Here is a 19915-nt window from a genome sequence, read left to right as displayed (position 1 = left end):
AGAGAGCAGAGCTAGAGACATGATTTGGGAAGTGTGCAGATGAGTGGAAAGGAACCGGTGTGGGTGCCCCACATAGGGAATGACCCAGAGCACAGGGGCAGGACGCGGGGCAGCTCCACCTGGCCAGGGGCCACAAAGAAGGCAGCAGAAATCTGACGGCAGCAAAGAACATGTCAAAAGACTTGAGGTACATTTTAGCACCTGGTAAAGGGACACACACACACACACACACACACACACACACACACACACACACACGTCTGCACACACACACACGTCTGCACACACACACACACACACACACACACACACACACACACACACACACGTCTGGACCCAAAATCTGGAGGGTTCCTGAAAAGGGAGAACTATATGTCCTTGGAAAAATGGTTCTTCAACTCTTAGACTTCTGTTTGAGCACTAAAAGGGGAACATATTTTAAAGAAAATATGTGTAGCTACAGATTCCAGCACACTCAGCGCTTACCACATATGTTGAGACCAGGAGGAGTTGTAAATCAGATGGTAATTGTCCCTGTATACTAAACAAGGTGCTGTTAGCCTACATCTTTCCTGCATTCCTTTGGGAATGGCAAAACACTTCTAAACCAAAGAGCCACTTGCCTACACAAGTGAAATTGCTGGTTTCAGGCAAATTCTAATTGCTTTCTGGACTTACCAGACGTTTTGGGGGAACAATGGGGAACAGTCCCAGGCCACCCTTTAGTTAGGATCACGCCTCTGTTACTTTTAATATTGATAACTTCCCTTTAACTAATTCATGACCTCTTTTTTCCTTTTGTTCCATAGGGTAGAATGGTTTTAAAGAAGAAAACTGCTTTCTGATTGCCTTGAAGGAAAAAAGAACCTATTTTTGTGCATCATTTACCAATCATGCCACACAAGCGTTTATTTTTAGTACATTTTATTTTTTCATAAAATTGCTAATGCCAAAGCTTTGTATTAAAAGAAATAAATAATAAAATACAAAGACTGTGCTGTTGAGTATTATTCACCAACTTGTGTCTCAAAGGCTGATTTGGGTGTCACAGTGAGGATATGTTTGTGACTCCCCAGGAGAAGACCGTGACACTGTTTCTATTAAGCCAGACACCTTGCACAGTAATGCTCCCCTGGCTCTTATTTTCTTCAAAGATGTCATTCACTCTGGTCATTTCTCTTTCCTTTGCTTATAGTTGATCACCTCTGCCAAACACATCATCTCCCCTTCCAGAGCAGCAAAGACTTAAACTATCACTCTCATACCTAGAGTAGAGTGCTTTTCACATAGTAAGTGCTCAATAAATATTTGTGGGATGAAGGATGAATGACTATAAGAGTTTCCAAAATACACACTGATTGGTTAAAAAAAAAAAAAGAATTGTATCTGTCCAAAACATTCTTTTTACTCAAAAGTATTGGATGAATATAACTGTATGTGTATAAATGTAATATTTGTTTCATTGAAGAGGAAAATCTTGAAATACTTTGTTATATTAAATTGTATGCTCAAAGGATGATCAGTACTTGCAAAAATTTTTTGAAAAGTGAATTCTCAACTTTCCACCTCAACATACCTAAAATAAGAATCTTGCTTACTCATAACATTCCTTTTAATTAATTTCAGCAGTCATAATCAATTTGATAGAACATTAAAGGGGTGTTCTCTGGTTTTTGTTGAAATATAGTTCATTAACCATAAAATTTACCCTTTCAGGGTGTATGTTTCCATAGATTATAGTTTTCGACTGAGGTTATGGTTAGCAACCATCATAACTGTCTAATTCCAGAAATTTCATCACCCCCCCCAAAAAAAATCATATATCCATTAGCAGTAATTATATATCCTTTCAACCTTTGAAACCATAAATCTCCTCTCTTACCTATTTTGGCATTTTATATAATAAGTAACCTTTTACATCTGGCTGTTTAGTATAAAGTATTCAAGGATTATAAATGTTCTTTGTATCAGTACTTAATTCTTACAGAAATGAATGTGTTTTTTTGTTTGTTACTTTTATCATGCAGCTTGCTGAACTTACTAGTGTTTTAATAAAATTCTTGGGATTTTTTTATGTATAAGATGACATAATTAGCTGAGTGCCCATGGCTCATACCTGTAATGTTAGTTACTTTGAAGGCTGAGATCTGAGGATCACTGTTTGAAGCCAGTCTGGGCAGGAAAGCCCATGAGACTCTTCTCTCCAATAAACTACTCAGAAAAAGCCAGAAGTGTCTCTGTGGCTCAAGTGGTAGAGCGCTAGTCCTGAGCACAAAGAGGCTTAGGGACAGTGCCCAGGCCAAAGTCCATCAAAAGAAAAAGAAGAAGAAGAAGATATAATTTGCATATAGGCATAGTTTCTGTTCATCACTTACAATCTGAACATCATTTTATTTCATTTTTTTTTAATCATTGTCAATGGGTAGAGCTTCAGATACTAGATTGTTGAAACAAAGTAAGACTGTTAAATAGGTGTGAACAAACATCAACGTTTTGTGATTATCATGAAATGAGGGTAGCTTTCATTTTATCAATGTTGGTTATGAATTTAGCTGTAGGATTTTCATATATTAGATACCTTTTATCAAGTTGGGAAAATTACCTTGTAGATGCTAGCTTATTGAATATTTTTAGCATACGAGGGTTAGATTTTGTCAAATGTTTTTCCGGTATCAAAATGATCTTGTAAGACTTTTTTATTGTATTTATATGGTATATTACATTGTTTTGTTTTTAGCTTGTATTTTTGCAAGACAAGATCTTGTTATGTAATCCTGTCTGGACTTACAATTACAATCCTCCTGTCCCAGCCTTCCAAATGCTAGAATTACAGGTTGAATGCTACTACAGCTAGCTATTACTTTGATTTTTGTATGTTGATCAAGTTCACATGCCTGGGACAAATCTTGCTTGTTTTATAGGATATAATCTTTTTTTATGCACTGCTGGATTTATTTTGCTGAGTATTTTTTCATCATCATTCATAAGAGATATTGATCTTGTGATCATATGTCTGGCTTTGGTATCATTATAATGATGGTGTTACATAATGAATTATGAAGTGGTCTTTTCTGTTCTGTGTTTTGGAATAGTTTGAAGAACGATCAATACCAGTTCCTTAGCCGTTTGGAAGCCATCTTATCTTGGGCTTTTCTTTGTGGAAAGCTTTAGCTTTTTTTTTTTTCATTATTTAGAGAATATTAGTTTCTATAATCAAACCCATGTAGATAACACCTTTGTTTAATTTTACCCCTGGCATAAAAGGGAAAAAATTAAGTTTAACATTTCTAGGTCAATTTTTTTAAGGTGAAAGAAAGACAGGTTATTGATTTGAGGGGTTTTTTTGGTGGGAGGCAGGCAGAGATGTAGGGTCTTACTATGTTTCCCAGGCTGGCCTTGAACTTGTGGTTCTCCTGCCTCAGCCTCCCAAAGTACAAGGATTCTAGATGTTCACCACAATGCCCACCTGATTTGAAATCTTATTTTTTCTCTTTTTTTTTTTTTTTTTTTCCGCCTGTCCTGGGGCTTGAACCCAGGGCCTCGATGTTGTCCCTGAGCTTCTTTGTGCTCAAGGCTAGTGCTCTACTACTTGAGCCACCGCGCCACTTCCAGCTTTTGCTGAGTAATTTATTGGAGCTAAGTCTCACAGACTTTTCTGCCTGGGCTGGCTTCAAACCATGATTCTCAGTTCTCAGCCTCCTGAGTCGCTAGGATTATAGGCATGAGCCACCGGCACCTGGCTTGAAGTCTTATTCTCTGTTTGAGACACAGTCTTAATATATTGTCTAAGCTGGTCTTGAATTCATAAGCAAGTGATTCTCTCAGGTTTCTGATCAGCTGAGACCACTAGGCACGCACCACCACCCTTGGCTTTTTTAATAATTGATGTTATAGCCAAAAATTTGCTCCTATGTTCTTCACCTGTCCATAAATTTGATATGCCATTTTTTTTTTCATTTTATTCATCTCTAGTTTCCCTAATTTCTTTGGCCCATTGCTCATATAGAATTATGTTTAAATCCTGCATATTGGGCTGGGAAGGTGGCTCAGTGGTAGAGCACTTGCATTGCATGCATGAGGCCCTGGGTTCGATTCCTCAGCACCACATAAGCAAAAAGAAAAAAGCTGGAAGTGGCGCTGTGGCTCAAGTGGTAGAGCGCTAGCCTTGAGCTGAAGAGCTGAGGGACAGCGCCCAGGCCCAGAGTTCAGGCCCCACGACCGAATCCCAAAAATAAATCCTGCATATTTTCCAAATTTCATGTTTTTTTTTCTCTTTTTTTTCATTGTGAAAATACTGTACAGAGGGGTTAAAATTACATGGGCAAGATAATGAGTACATTTCTTATCAAGCATTGTAGCCTCCTCCTTTGTTTCCCCTTCCCATCCTACCCTGCCCCCCTCCCCTCCAAATTTCATTGTTAAAAATTTTCAACTTCTGAACTTAAGAATGTCAGTCATTGGAGATTATACTTTATATGGTTTTAATCAGTTAATAGGGTTTCTTTTATAACCTAATGTATATAGTCTCTTGAAAGATACTCTACACACTTGAAAAGAGGGTATATTTCTGCTGTTGTGGGTGGAACATTCTTATAGATGTTTGTTAGATCTGATTAGTTAGTAATAGGTCAATCAGAGCTGGGTGCCAATGGCTCACGCCTGTAATCCTAGCTATTTAGGAGACTCAGATCTGAGGATCACAGTTCAGAGCCAGCCGGGAAGGAAAGTCCATGAGTCTTTTCTCTAATTAACCACCAGAAAACCAGAAGTGCTGCTGTGGCTCAAGTGGTGGAGTGCTTGACTTGAGCTGAAGAGCTGAGGGACAGCGCCCAGGCCCAGAGTTCAAGCCTCATGACCCACCAATAATAATAATAATAATAATAATAATGATAATAATCAATTTTTCTCTAGTGTATCCTCTGTCTAGTTCCATTGTGGAAGGTGAGTATAGGTGTCTTTACTTTCTATGATTGAATTGTCTATTTCTCCCTTGTATTCTTTCAGGTTTTCCTTTGTGTATTTTAGGGCTCTGTTATTGTGTGCATATGGCATTGGAAAATTTTTGGAAGTTGCACAGTTTATTCATTACTCTTCTGCTCATTGAGATTCATTGTTTCAGTGGCTCTCTTGATGGTATAAGCCACCTCAAAATGCATCTCAAAATGCAAGAGAGTTCAGCTGACTGCAGGCTTTATTTTCTAGAGAGAGCTTGTTACATCTTTCTCAATATAGTTGATTGGTTTAGGGGGCAGGGAGGGGTGTCTGGCAGTATTTTTGTACATTAATAATATAATTCCTCCCCCACATCATTTTATTCTACTGGAAATCAAAGTATTTCTTCCTTTTCCTTCTCATTTATGGTGAGTCATTATATTTATTCATCAACATTACCAGGAGATGTAAGACTTTAAATGACATTGTTACTATTTCTACTACTTTAATGTACTTTCATTGTCAACACCGAGTATTACTTTGCAAAGAAAAAAGTAGCCGAGCACCTAAAATCCTAGCTACTCAAGAGGCTGAGATATAAGGATTGTGGTTCAAAGCTAGCTCAGGTAGGAAAATATGTAACACTGTTATCTCCAATTAACTACCAAAAGAGCCGGAAGTGGAGTTGTGGCTCAAGTGGTAGAGCGCTAGCTTTGAATGCAAAAACTCAGGAACAGTGCGTATACCCTGAGTTCAAGCTTCAGGACCCAACCAAAAAAATATGAAGTGAAATGAGTAAATTGATAGTATGGGACTGTCAGTCTTGGGGAAGATGTGTTACCTATTGAAATTTGAACTAGCTATTTTGTGGCTCTGGGACTTAACTGGCATCAGGTTTTCATGTTCTATTTCATCATGTTCTTAGTAACCAGGATTATGGTGCCATGTGCGTGTGTGGTACCTTAAAAATGTAGATTTTCATTCCTTAGGACTCTGAGACAGTATTAACCTTAAATGCAAGTCCCATAAGCTTGGGATGACAAGAAACAATTGGTGACACTAACTACATATTTTTGTTTACCATTTTAAAAAATCAGTGAACAAAATTTAGGCTGAAATAGATGGGATAGTTCCACCTGAAACTTTTATTGGTGAAACTTTAGTGATGCATAAGGTATAACTAGTTTTAGTTTTTAAACCTCTCCTCCCCCCCCCAAAAAAAAATAATATTTTATTTTAAGGAGGCTTTGGTGTTTCTGTAAACTAAGAGTTGGTAAGCAAAGTGAAGGACCTCCAGCCAGGAAAGCAGTTCACCCGAGCCTGCCTGTGCCAGAGACAACTGTCAGCACTAAGCCTGATCGAGCTGAATCTCATTTTACTTCAACTTGTACTTATTAAAACTTTAGAATCCAAACTTTAGACTTTTTAAGTAGTTTAGAAAAGAGCCTAAAGGTTTCTTAAGTTTCTACCTTCTAAATGGTTTGGTTATACCATACTAAGTTCCTTGTGAAGACAGTTTAAAATAGACCCACGGAGCAAACTGTAGAACAAAGAATGAAGGAAGCGCCTACAGTACAAGTGGCCATTTCCGATCTGCTAAGAAGCTGGACAGGAAAAGCCATTCACCACTTCTAGCAGTTTCTCGTCACTCCGTGTCAGGTGTCACACTGACTATTTCATGCTATGGATTCACCTTATTTTTTATTTATTTAGTTTTTGCCACTCCTGAGGCTTGAACTCAGGGCCTGGGCTCTGTCCCTGAGCATCTCTGAGTTCAAGGCTAGCGTTATACCACTTGAGCTACAGTTCAAGTAGTAGAGTAGTTTACTGGAGATCAGAGAGGGGGCTGGGAAGGTGGCTCAGTGGTAGAGTGCTTGCCTTGCAAGCACTTGGGCTCAATTCCTCAGTACCACATAAACAGAAAAAGCCAGAAGTGGTGCTGTGGCTTAAGTGGTAGAGTGTTAGCCGTAAGCAAGAGCAGCTCAGGGACAGTGCCCAGGCCCTGAGTTCAAGGCCCAGGACAGGCAAAAAAAAAAAAAAAAAAGTCTCACAGACTTACCTAACCAGGCTGGCTTTGAACTGTGATCCTCAGATCTCAGGCTCCTGAGTATATTACAGGTGTGAGCCATTGGATCCTGGCTACTTTTTTTTTTTTTTTACATTATAATTGTATTGCTGTAACCTCTGGAGGTGAGAAGGTGAGTTTTCCTACTTTAAAATGAAGAAACATAGTTAGAGAGGTTTCAGTTATGTCCCCAAGTTCACTTATATGTTAAATGACAGAATTTAAGCCCAGGCAGCCCAGAGTTAGTACTCCTAACTACCTCCATCCCTGAGGTGTTCAAAACAGCATTTGCTGAATTAGGGATAAAACAATCATTGTTTCAGAGGAAATAGGAAATTTGTACCAGTAGAGGTCTGAGCTACAAGCACACATACTTCATTCATACATACACATACACACGTGTGTGTATGTATGTATATATATATATATATATATATATATAGGATGCGTGCACATTATGTATATACAATATATATAGTATGCATGCATGTATAATCATCTATAGTGTGGGATTCTATTTGTTTTCACACAGAGTCTTACCATGCTCATGAATCTCCTGCCTCAGCCCCCTGAGTGCTGGGATTTCAGAAGTGTTGGTTTACAATTTTTTCACAGTCAATGAATCATGATATCAATGAATCACAATAAGAACTCATATACACTCTTAAAGCAGTTTGTAAATATTTAATCCTTGCAGTAAGCCTCTCCTCCCCCCCCCCTTTTTTTGTGCCAATACTGAGCTCAGGACCTTGCACTATTGACATTTTTTTTTCTTATGGCTTGTACACTATAACTTGAGCCACAATTCCAGCCTTGCTTTTTTCCTGGTTAACTGGGGTGTCATGGACTTTTCTGCCTGCACTAGCTTTAAACTGTGATTTTTACCAAATCTCAGCCTCCTAAGTAGCTGACCCAATCTATAGGCAGGACCCATCAGTGCCTGGCAACAACCTTTCCCCATCCTAGCCCCCACCCCCCTTTATAACAGTTAAGAATATTTGAGCCGGGTACCAGTGGCTCATGCCTATAATCCTAGCTACTCAGGAGGCTGAGATCTGAGGATTGCAGTTCAAAGTCAGCCCAGGCAGGAAAGCCTGTGAGACTCTTATCTCCAATTAAAAACACCAGAATACCGTAAGTGGTGCTATGGCTCAAGTGGTAGAGCACTAGCCTTGGGTGAAAAGGCCCTGAGATCAAGCCACACAACCAAAAGAAGAAAAAGATTAGAGAACTCCAGTGACTTGGCAATGTTACACTGCTAATAAGTAGCTGAGGCTGGAATCCCGTGCAGATGGTCTGGCTCTGGCTGTGGCTCTGTTATACCTGTTAGCTCAGCTGCCCGAGTGGAAAGGGCAAGTTGCTTTGGAGGCATCCTGTGGAGCCATGTGTGTAAAGCACAGAGATGCTGGGCTGAGACTCCCAATAGGAGCGGGGTTAGTGAGAATTATCGTGGGGAACCAAGTTGTCAATTGGCTGCATTGTCCTGAAACTAAAGTTACTGTCAGCCTAAACTTCGGTAGAGATGACAATCTATTGCAGTTTAGAAGCTGCCTTAAAAACAAGCCAGGGCCAGTGCCGGTGGTGGTTCACACCTGTAATTCTAGCTACTCAGGAGGCTGATATCTGAGGATCACAGTTCAAAGCCAGCCTGGGCAGGAAAGTCCGTGTGACTCTTATCTCCAATAAACCACCAGAAAACCAGAAGTGGCGCTGTAGCTCAAGTGGTAGAGAGTTAACCTTGAGCAGAAGAGCTCAGGGACAGCGCCCAGGCTGAGAGTTCAAACCTCACGACTGACAAACGACCGACAAAAAAGTCAGGAGGCAAGAAATAGATAAACACAGATTGGACCAGTATCAAGGAGAAAAAAATCCAGAAACCAGTAGGTAGGAGGTGGAGGACTAAGCTCCTTCTTCCATAAAGAACTCTCTCTGCCCAGGACAGAGAGTATCAGTACACTAGAGATGCATCAGCGGGCACCATCCCCACTCAACAACCCATCCTCAGGAGTTTGGAGATCAATTGCCCTGAAGAATCAAAAAAGTAGGCAGGAATAGCAGGAGCCAGGGTGGCAGCCAAGCCTACCTGTTTCAGCCAAAAACTAAAAGAGGATTGATAAAAGTAATGAACATAGGTCCTCTGCCTTGCCAGGCAGTGCTGAAGCTGCGGGGAACAGAGAAGGAAGCTACTGAACGCATGAAAACTACTCCAGTTCTTTGAGCCTTCCAGGCTTTCAGGAAGATTCCTTCCAAAGAAAAGGTCAGATGTTCTTAGAGAGAAAGGGGTGTTTTCCACCATGAGTCGCTCTAGGCCGTAGCCTGAAAGTGGTACCATCCTTCTAAGGCCACCATACCACCCTGCTCATGATACAGGGGTAGAGGTTGGTACCTTGGCCTGGTCCCTCCACAGGTGGTTTCTTTCTGATCACAGGACTAACACCAGGAGAGCCTAGACACAGTCAGTGAAGTACATTGAGACATAAAGGTACAAATGGTTATCTCTTTCCCTTCAAACCCAGAAAAGTGAGCTTCTGGAACCCAGCTTTTAATTACAACCTCATGACAACATCTTAGGGGCTTGAGAACAAAGTATAAATGAAATGAAAGATCCTTTAGAACTGGATGCCAGTGGCTCACACTTAGCTAAGGGGGCTGAGTTTGAGGATACGATTCAAAGCCAGCCTAGGCGGAAAGTCAGAGACTCTTATTTCCAGTGAAGCATCAAAAAAGCTCAAAGTGGAGCTCAAGAGGTAGAGCTCTAGCCTGGAGTAAAAGCCAGGGACAACTCCCAAGCCCTGAGTTCAAGCCTCAGGACCAGCATATAAAAAATAAAACCTCATTGAAAATATAAACTCACAAGAGATTTTGGCATAAATTTAACACAAAAGAGAGGATTCCTGATCTGCAACACAAGTCAAAAAGAGGCGGGAGGAAGAGAAGAAAAAAGACCTGATACACAAAAAGAAAAAGAAAAAAATAGACAAGGGCATAAGAGTCTTTTGATAATGGGGAAAAACAGTATGTATGCAGTCCAGGTCCTAGAAGAGCTAGAGGTTCGGCTCCATGGTAGACAGACCAAGAGGTCCCTAGGTTTAATCCCTGGCACACACACCCCAAAAAAAGCCATAGAAGGAAAAGAGAGAATGAAGCATAAGCACTATTTGAACAGATAATGACTATGATTTTTCTAGAACGAGTAAAAGCCCACAGATTCAAGAAGTTCTATGAATAGTAAGTTTAGTAAATAAAACCACGCTAAGCCATCATAATAAAATTCAAGCCACAAACTCACATGGCAGGTACTCCACCACTTGAGTCACACCCCAAGTCCTTTTGCACTTAGTTTGTTTTGGGATTCGAACTGACTAGAGCTGTGCACCCTCCCTGCCCCCTAGCCTGCTTTTAACTTGTTTACTTTGTTCTCAGATAGAGTCTCCCACTAACTGTGGCTGGGCTTAGCCCTGAATAACGGTCTTCCTACCTCCACCTCCCCCGTAGCTAGGACCACAATAACTTGCCAGGGCTGGCCTCTACCTCCCAGGTAGCTGGAATTACAGGCACGAACCACCATGCCTGGCTTCAACCCTTTCATTAAGATGAAATTCGTGTAACATAAAATTAAACATGAAATGAGTAATTCAGTAACATTTGATACATAAGCAATACTCTCAGTATGATAGTTTATCTTAGATTTTTTTTAAATTTGATATGCAAACAATATACATTCAATAGGAGCTTGTACTTGAATTTTGACCTTTTCCTAGGCTAACGATATGCTCTCAAAATTCTGACAGTAAAGGAGCTCAAGCATCTAGTCAGCCACAGACTCACGCCAGTCTTCTCCATTGTACACGGTGAGATAAACTACATTTGACACTTAACACTTTAGGGGGTTTGCCCAGAGTTTACAGGCTGAAGCTATTGTTCTGAACACAGGGCAGGCTAGGCCAGGCTATGATGCTCACTAGCTTAGGAGTATCTAACGCATTTTCACCTTATTTCCAACTGAGGGTAGGTTCTTCCAAGATGTGACCCGCCCCCATTATAAGTCATTCATGGTGGTGTATCACCACCACCTGTAACTCCAGGGTTTCCCTCATCCCCAAAGGAAGACCCTGCCTGTTAAGCATTTACTCTGCCTTCACCTTCCCACCAGCCCCTTGTAAGTACCAATCTGAATGCCAGTTCTGCAGATACACTTAACTCTGGTTGTTCCATGTGAATAGAATCGTGTAAAGTATGGGATCCTTTGTAACTTGGCATAATATGTTCAAGATTGATCTGCATTGTACGATATATTTTTTTTCTATGGCTGAGTAATTGTCCATCTGCACAGTTCATCTATACGTTCTCCATGGGTGGGTATTTGAGTTGTTGCTATATGTCAGCTGTGAATATTGATGTATGAGAATCTGTATGCATCATTGTTTCCAATCTCTGTAGGGTGTAGGTGGTAGTGAAAATTCTGGGTCATATGAGTCTATATTTAACTTTTTTTGTGTGCTAGTCCTGGGGCTTGAACTTGGTGCTTCAGTGCTATCCCTGAGCTTTTTTTGCTCAAGGCTAGCACTCTTCCATTTGAGCCATAGTTCTACTTCCAGTATTTTGTTGATTAATTGGAGATGAGGGTCTCACGGACTTTCCTGCCCAGGCTGGCATTGAACTGTGATCTTCAGATCTCAGCGTCCTGAGTAGCCAGGATTTACAGGCATGATCCATCAGTACATGGCTTATATTTAACTTTTTGAGGAGTCACCAAACTGTTTTGCATTCCTCATCTTGTTAAAATTATATTTTATTATGTTTTAAAATTATACACATTTAGCCAGTCATTACTACCCAGGAGGTTGAGATCTGTCTAAATAGAAAAATCTGAGAGACCCTTATCTCCACTGAGCCAGCAAAAGGCTGGCTCCAGTGGAAGTATAGCTCAAATGATAGAGCTCTAACCTTGATCTAAAAATCTTATAAGCAAGAACAGAAGACCCTAAGTACAAGCCCCATTAATGGTGCACACGCACACATACACACACACACACACACACACACACACACACACATACAAATCTAACTGAATACATAAGTAAAAGACCTTAGTAAGTTCTGGAATTGGCAAAGATTTCTTAAATCTGATACAAAAGCACACACTACAAAAGGAGAAAAAATCAATAAATTGGACTTTCGCAACATTTTTAAACTTGATCTTCAGAAGGCATTGTTATGAAAATAAAAAGACAAGCCTCTGACTAGAAGACAGTGTTTGCACTATCTGACAAAAGACTTGGATCTATATTTTTTTATTTTTTTATTTTGTCAGTCATGGGGCTTGAACTCGGTTTGGGCACTGTCCTTGCGCTCTTCAGCTCAAGGCAAGCGCTCTACCGCTTGAGCCACAGCACCACTTCCGGTTTTCTAGTGGTTTATTGGAGATAAGAGTTTCACAGACTTTCCTGCCCGGGCTGGCTTTGAACCGTGATCCTCAGATCTCAGCCCCCTGAGTAGCTAGGATTACAGGCGTGAGCCACTGGCGCCTGGGTGGATCTATATTTTTTTAAGCATAAACAAAAATCTCTCCTACTCAATAATATAAAGACAACCTTTATTTTTTTTCAAATGGGCAAAAGATTTGAACAAAACATTTCCCAAAAGAAGATATACAAGAGGTCAGGGGTGGAGCTCAGTGGTAGCGTGCTTGCTTAGCAATGCAGTGTCCTAAGTTCCATCTCCCACACATACACACCACCCTTTTTGAGGAAAAGAAATACAATTGGCCAAAGAGTACTTGAAAGTTCAGCATCATTAATCATCTCTGAAAGTCAGAACCACAAGGAGAATGGCTAAAAGAATGGTTAAAATGCAAAAGACTGATCATACCAAGAGTTGGTGAGAAGCTGGAACTTCTTTGCACTGCTGGTAAGAATGTGAAATAGTACAAATATTTTAGGGGGGGAAAAATCTGATACTTTCTTTTAAAATTGAAAAGCATACACCCCCTCGTCATTCATTCTACTCCTGTGTGGAATGAGGCATATGTTCACACACAGCCTGTCCCCAAATGTTCACAGCAACTCCCTTTGTCAGAGTCAATCTATACTATGTGATTCTTTTTATACAGAATTCTAGAAAGATGTAAGCTAGTAATTGGAGCAGGGTGGTGAGAAGGGGAAGGGATTACCACAATGCACCAGAGAACATGGGCAAGTAACGGATGAATATGTTCATTATCTTGATTCTGGTTCAATAGGCATATACATAAAAACTCTTGAAACTACACTTCAGGGCATGTGCATTTGATGGCATATCAATTTTTACCTCAAAGCTGTAAAACAACAACCCGGTTGTACCAAAAAAGAGAAACATAAAAGTGTGGTCTTGTTCTGAGTAGAACAAAATCAAATACTGTGAATGTACACCTAGACTGTGATCCTCCTAAGTTTTGTTCCCCATGATAACTAGAGTAACAGGTACTTGATGCCATGCTCAGCTACTAGTTGAGAAGGAGGTCTTATGAAGGAGGTCTTATGGATCTCCAATGGAGATCCACTTAGTCTCAGCCTCCTAGGTAGCTGAATTACAGACACAAGCTGCTAGAGTTAGTGTTCAGCAGAATCTTTTGAAGAACTTCAGCCAGCTTTTCTTTTGAAAGAGCTACAGTGGTAAGCCTCTTAGGGATCTTGTTGGGGCATAGATGTTTAAAGTGTGCTTGTAGGCCTGGGGAACATGCTCAGTGGTGCACTTGATCGAAAGATACCAATAAGAGGTCATAATGAAGGGGAATGGACATTCTTGTCTCTGAAGCCACATGGGAAATGTGGGCTGATGACCTGGACTAAGTCTGTACTTATTTTTTTTTTCAGGTGGTCACTTCTTTCACCGAAACTCCTTGTCACCTCGGAGCCTGGTGTATGAGAGTGAATTCTCCACAATCGAGCCTTCTTTGGACATGTATGATGAGAACAAAACCTGAATTTAAAAGAGAAAAGAAAAAAAAGATGGGCTGTTGGGGGTCACTTCTTTTGTGATTTGATTTTGTGATCACCTTTCTTATTTTGTATTCTTCTGTCAGCGTCTGTTTGGGAAGAACGGCGGCGCTTCCGAGCACAGTTTGGGGTTCAGGGTTAAATTGCAAAGTTCCCCCCAAGGTGAGGCTTTTGAGGACAGCGTGATTGCCCAGGTGAGCCACGTGGCACCAAATCACTGCCCAATCACCGGCCAGTGCACATGGGCACCCAACAAGCCAGGTGATTTCAGAGAAGAGGCGGGGCCAGGGGTCAAGGTTGGGAACGTGTCCCTGAATGATCTCGTGCTTTTCTATGTCAGGGTGACCGTGAACTTTTAAACTACTTCTTGTGATCCTCGCTTACAATGCGTAGTAAAGCCTGTAGGTAAAGCTGTAGGTAAAGCGCCTTGACCTGCTCTGCTTTGTCTTTGTCTCCTGTTAAACCTTCGGTTAAAGGGTCTCTTTCCACAGAGAGTTGAAAGAAGGCCTTGCCTCCCCGTGCCTCTGACACACTAGCCACCTTTATTTCCTGCCAGAGCTCAGCCGGGCACATGCAGGCCAAGAAGCCAGGATCAGTGCATCCACTTTGTTGTTTCCCAGCGTCCATGTTGAGCATGACCTACAGGACACATGTTTAGTCACTAAACATAAAGCCCCTCCCCTCCCTCCCTGTTCCTCGGTAGCCACTAAGGTTTGTGTATGGGGAGGTGGCCCTGGGGAGCCTGTCCTCTGGGTACACTGAGCTCATCGGGGCCACAGCTAGCAGCAGCTGTCAATATCTGTTTTATCATGATCAAGCCAACTCCCTGCTGCTGAATACCCGCTGAGAACCTCTCTTCTGCCTTCATTGTGCAACCCAGTCTCCCCGCCAGCCGCAGCACCAGCGGGAAGGAGGCACAGGAGCGCGGGCAGCTGGGCTCACAGGCCCGGATGCAGTCGCCAGTGTAACGGACATCGGGACACATGTGCTCTTCCCACACAACCCAGGATGGAGTCAAGTTCACCCGATTGAGACATGTCACCTGTAAGTAATCCCAGCGTGGGACCAAGATAAACAAACGTAATACACCCACCCTTCTTGCAAACTGCCACACCATAGTTCAGTCTTCTTTATTAGCCTGAGCTCTGTGAAGGTGTGAAAGACTTTGGATCAGAAGCCTTGGATTTCCAGTAAATCAAGCAGACACCTGAATGCATCTGCTGGTTATTTTCATCCACTCTGTGGAACCTAAGTTTGAAATGAACATCCGTCTCCTTTCCATGAGTGGCTCCTCCCCGTTAATGGCATCTTTTCTTCTCAGTCATGCCTGAAACAAAAACCTGTGGAGAGCCAGGTGGGGCCAGCCAGTAGAAGCATGGTGGCAGATGAGCAGCAGCATTGTATTTGCATAATTTGAGGCTGGAACAGGCCTTGAAGGTCTGAGCTGCTTTTGCTTGTTACTGTTTACCAAGGAATTTGCTTGCTTTTCTTTTTATGGTCTTTGTACTATAAGACATATTTTTGATAAACAGTTTTAAGAAAAGCACGTGCTTGAAGATGCAGCTTCAACTTGACAGAGCTCCAGATGCGTGCCTGCACTTGTTGGCTTTGGCTCACCAGACAGATTCGATCATTCGATTCTGATTATTGCCATACTGTCCCTACCGCAGCCTTGTGTTGTTGTTTTTTTTCCTCCTGAGCCAAAAATTCAGGTCCCTATGCAGCGTTTTCCTCTGACTTTTGCAATCTTGCAAAGACATGAATGGTAAACACTCTCGACAGTGTCTTTACTAGAACGCCATAAGATTGCTTGAGAAGAAACTTAAAAAAGCAAACCCTCTAAAATGTGTCTGTTGATATAATCGCTGAATTTCTTGGAAATCTGGGGCAGAATCAAGGAGACCTTCTTCCAAGGAAATAGACGCAGAATAGTGCTTCAGATCTCAGCTTGACCCCCCTTTTCCTCAAAATCAGGGCCACTCTCTGACTTAGGATGTCCTCTCTTACCCTGTGAGGAGGGACATGAACTCTCCATCAAGGTCTCGTGCTTCAAGTGTGGAGAGGATGGCATTTTCTATCCCAGGTAACAGCCTCCGCCAGCAGTTCTGCTAAAAGGGACACCAGCAAGGCACGTCAGGACCTCAGCCCAGAGCCAGTGGCAGGGCGGCTCGCCGTGTCAGATTTGTGAGGACTTAGCCGTCAGCAGCACCCTGTCTGTGAGCAGCCCAGGGATCGGCGCTGACTCTGGCAGGCCCCAGTCAGAGCACGCAGACTGGTTTCTTTTAGTATACCTATCTCGGTCTCGCAAGGCTTAGCACCAGTTTCAGCCAGGAAGAAGATGATGACCTTGAAGTGTTTTTCTTAGGGGACTCTCTAAAGAAAGGAAAGGGCCAAAGAGTGAGCCATACGTCGTCCTCCATGCCTCCGTGGACTACTGCTCTGACTGAGCCTGTCTCCAGTCTCTGCCTGCCACACCTTCTCCTTCCCACAGGACAACTTTCCTTTTCTAAAGTCCAGCTTGAGGTCTCTGGTGCTGCTGCTGCTGCTGCTGCTGCTGCTGCTGCTGCTTCTGCACATCCCTCCAGAGTGGCTGCCTCTGCTCCCATCGCGGGAAGGCGGGCTCTACCATGTGACGGTACAAACTCCATACAAGGCTCGGCGAACCTTGCTTTTGAATGGAGGCGCGATTCTGAATGGAGGATTTTGAATGGAGGTGCTCTACTCCATCTCAGCCCCTCTGCTGGTCTACAGGGCCATCCGAGGCACTTCCCTGAACAGCTGCCCAACCACGTGACTGAAACTGTATTTTTTTTTAAGCTGCCCTAGATGAAGCAACAGCCCTAACTGCCAAAAGATGAAGTCAGCAAGCTATTAAAAAAAAATGACTGAATTTTACTAACTCAAGGTATTCTGTGGGCTTCATAGGCCTTCTCGTGTTTTTATTACCCATCACATCCTTTCCCTGGTAAACCTACCACACTACATGGCTAGAAGAAAAACCCACGTGCTCTCCGCCACAGCTGTTCCAGTGGTTCTGCAGTGTTCATGTCAGGAGTCATCCTGCATCTCGTCAATGTCAAGAAACAGAAATGAGGAGGTAGCATCTAGGAAAGGGTAGGACAAAAGTTAGTCATGCACACCAGCCTTTCTTCAGTTCTCACGGTGAGCCCCACACACATCCTGGGTGATCATGTAGACTTGAGGAGCTAAGGGGGCATCTCAGGGGTACAGTGAGGCTTAGCGTGCATGCAGGACCGAAATTAAAGTCTGGCTGTAGGAAGCATGGGAGCAGGGCTGAGGTACCAGGTAGAGGCTGGGGAGACATTGCTTGGGAACGGTGCGGCTCCAGTCTCTGGAAAGAGATCGGGTTGAGCTGCAGGCTGTGTGGGGAAGCGCGCAGCGAGACACTGCAGAGATCAGGATGGCTGAGAGGCACTGCACGGGCCCAGCACCATCTGACTGAAAGGAGGGAGTCAGACGAAAGGGCAGCCAAGTTCCAAATCTCAGCATCGGGTGGGTACTAGGGAGAGCCCTCATGGGGACACTTTAGGTCTGGAGCGGGCATGAGGCCTCCTTGGGAGTCCTGCAGGAACAGCACTGGGCTCAGAGGGAGGTTCGCTAAGGACGTGGTGGTCAGGCTGTGGCTCTTCATCAGAATTCATGGGAAGCTGCGTTTCAGTTGTGCACACCACCCAGCCTTCCGCAGTACGTCTCCATCACAGTCACCTCCCTCTTCTCGCCCCATGCAGAAGTGGCGCATCCTCGCTGGAGGCCCTCCTCAGCCCCACGTGGGGCTGTGTGGCCCGGGGCTTGGAATGAAGCCCTGGGATCTTGGCAGGTAAGGTACCGACAGAGGAACCACTGAAGAAAAGATCTAGAAAAGAACACGGAGGATCCTTTCCCTCACTCTCCAGCCCTCGCACATTAAACTCCTCTAATGTGGGTACATGCCACCTTCCGCTATTCTGAGGGAGTTTGTGGGAGGAAATCCCTCCCCCCACACACACACTTAAAGGAAGTGGAGACCCTGCCAGGCCCTGAGAAAGGCAGTTGCTGCGAGAAACAGGTGCGTGGAGTTTCGTCTCGTTTGGGTCTTGTGGAGACATCGTCCCCAAGCCCTGCAGGAAAAGGATGAATACACAATACCCTTGCATGTGGCCACGATCCCTGCCCGACGATGGGGGAAAACCATGTGGATTCTAAGTATTGTTACACCAGAGAGGACTAAGGAGGTCAGCTGACTGCAAGGAACTGCTTTCTAGGACGTCCTTCTGAACAGCAGGACAGGCCACACTCGCTGAGCCCCTGAGCCCCTTTCCTTAGGGAAAGCGCCTCTTGCAGACCAAGTGTCACTGGCTGGGCTGGCTGCTCATTTGCCCTCAGGTGCAGTGTTCCAAGGTCACACACCAGCCTCTTAGCGCCTGGATGAGGTAGGCTGAGATTGGGGGGGGCGGGAGGTGGTGACATGGAGAGCCTCTCTGCTATGGCTGTCCCCGAGGATCCCAGCAAACTGAACTTTAAGGAAGACAGGCCAGCTGGGCCTCCCATCAGACATGGCGGGAAGACACCTGCTTCTCCAGCGCTGTGAAAGCCACTCACCTGCAGCGTCCATGGCAACCGGGGGGCGCCATCCGTTTCAGCCGCTGCTGCCTCCAAGGCTCCCCAGCCCATCACCTCTGTTTTTCTCTCCTGCAGCTCACCCCAGGCTGAAGCCATTGATTTTTTTCTGTGTTCATCACTCTGACTTGGGAGAGAATGAAGAGACAGCTTTGCATCTCATGTAGCTTGAGTATTCGACGACATTTCCAAGGGTTCTCGTGCTGCTGGAGTTGCCTTGGGCCCCCTTCCGTTCCTTCCCCAGGCACCCCATCATGAAGACAGGCCCCGAAGTGCCTCAGACCATTGGATGGCATAATGGAATAATTTGTCCCAGAAACCCAGTTGCTGGTGGCCCTGAGCTGACGGTGTTGGATTGATGTGGAAAAGCTGAGAGCTACAGGTCACCAGCACACTTGATTCTCCAGCCCCCAGACCATCAAATGCTGGGCTGCATTGGCTCCTTTGCCTCTGCTTGTGGAGTAGGCGCATGCGTGGGGAGTCGGGTGTGCTGGTCACCTGGAAAACCTGCGTTGGCCTTCATCTTTTTCTCACCCATTTGCCATTTCTACCCTCTTCTCTTTACTGCAAGAGTCACAGATGACTGTCCTGATGTGGTTTTTTTAAATTTTTTTTTTGTAATATATTCAACTTAACATGAATTCTAACCTGCTTTTGGAATTACCCTTCATCCACAAGCAAATCCAAGTGTATTTACATTGTATGACATTAAAAGACTTTTCTAATGACTGGAAGGTACCAAACACACCATTTGTTTTTAAAAAGGAGAGAGGGTTAGATAGACTATAACATCTCAAGCCATTTCTTTTCCCTCCAGATTAGCAAGCTGCTCCTGCTGACTTTCCAGCTGTGCTCTGTGGGTCTGGAGGGAAATGGAAGGGGGCTCTATTCCCCCTTCATCCTCTGTGGCCAGCCCTGTCTTGCTGGCCAGCCAGCCAAGGGTTTCCCTTGCCTGGTGCTTGGACCAGAATCTCAAGTCAAGCCAAGAAGGGAAAGCAAGATGGACTCCAGAATGGCTATCGGTCTATCTGAGAAAACTGGGCCCAATGTACCTACAGGAACAAGACTTCAAGCTAGGAGATGTAGGGGGTGTGGAGAGCACCATCAGCTAAGAGAAGTATCTTGTTCCTGCACAAGAAAATGAATTGGTGTACACCCAGGCCACCTACGTCACAATCGTTTCTCACCTGACCCTCTGTAGCTTTTATACTCATAGGAAATAGTGAAGTTATCCCTTTCATACTTGGGTCTACGAAGCCCTCGCACTCTGGGCTCCTGCTAACTATGCACAACATCTCAAAGGATGGCATACAGAACTATTTTT

General features: G+C 43.7%; 1 protein-coding gene across 3 annotated transcripts in view; it reads left to right on the top strand.

The window, feature by feature from the left end:
- The window catches only part of Rnf130 (ring finger protein 130), a 93334-nt gene extending 78924 nt beyond the window's left edge, over window positions 1–14410 (top strand). For 2 of the 3 annotated variants that reach the window (XM_069993840.1, XM_069993838.1), the window contains one exon: window positions 810–1014. In XM_069993840.1, the coding sequence (XP_069849941.1) occupies window positions 810–814 (5 nt within the window). In that variant the 3' untranslated portion in view covers window positions 815–1014. Of the gene's footprint in view, window positions 1–809; window positions 1015–13851 lie in introns of those variants that run through there. The other variant, XM_069993839.1, reaches the window with a different exon arrangement.
- Window positions 14411–19915: the final 5505 nt, after the last annotated feature.

Source organism: Dipodomys merriami, unplaced genomic scaffold (genome assembly GCF_024711535.1).
Source record: "Dipodomys merriami isolate MVZ:Mamm:240054 unplaced genomic scaffold, mDipMer1.0.p SCAF_44, whole genome shotgun sequence".
Taxonomy (NCBI): domain Eukaryota; kingdom Metazoa; phylum Chordata; class Mammalia; order Rodentia; family Heteromyidae; genus Dipodomys; species Dipodomys merriami.
The sequence above is the reverse complement of the archived record's forward strand: the minus strand, read 5'-3'. Positions and strand labels throughout refer to the sequence as shown.